General features: G+C 62.9%; 1 protein-coding gene across 1 annotated transcript in view; it reads right to left on the bottom strand.

Moving 5' to 3' along the window:
- The window catches only part of PIGS (phosphatidylinositol glycan anchor biosynthesis class S), a gene marked incomplete at its 5' end in the record, with an annotated part of 4185 nt that overhangs the window by 2050 nt on the left and 1911 nt on the right, over positions 1-224 (bottom strand). Inside the window, one exon of the mRNA XM_031060623.1 lies at positions 1-39. This exon is cut by the window's left edge and continues 116 nt beyond it. Within this exon, the coding sequence (XP_030916483.1) occupies positions 1-39 (39 nt within the window). The remainder of the gene's footprint in view (positions 40-224) is intronic.

Consider the following 224-nt stretch of genomic DNA (forward strand, 5'->3'; position numbering starts at 1 on the left):
GGGCTGAGGGTGATCTCATCCCCTGCAAGGACCCACAGCCTGTGAGCCACCGAGGCTGTGACAGAGCTCCCAAGAGCAGCAGGGCCTGTCCCCTCCTCCCTGGGCCACCCCAGCGTGGGGTGACACCAACAGAGCAATCACAGCACAGCCCTGGCCCAGAACTGCTACAGGCAAAGGGGTCTGGTAGCCCAGAAGCCATCCAGGGATGCCACAAGAGCAGGAAT

Source organism: Geospiza fortis, unplaced genomic scaffold (genome assembly GCF_000277835.1).
Source record: "Geospiza fortis unplaced genomic scaffold, GeoFor_1.0 scaffold425, whole genome shotgun sequence".
NCBI classification, from domain to species: Eukaryota; Metazoa; Chordata; class Aves; order Passeriformes; family Thraupidae; genus Geospiza; species Geospiza fortis.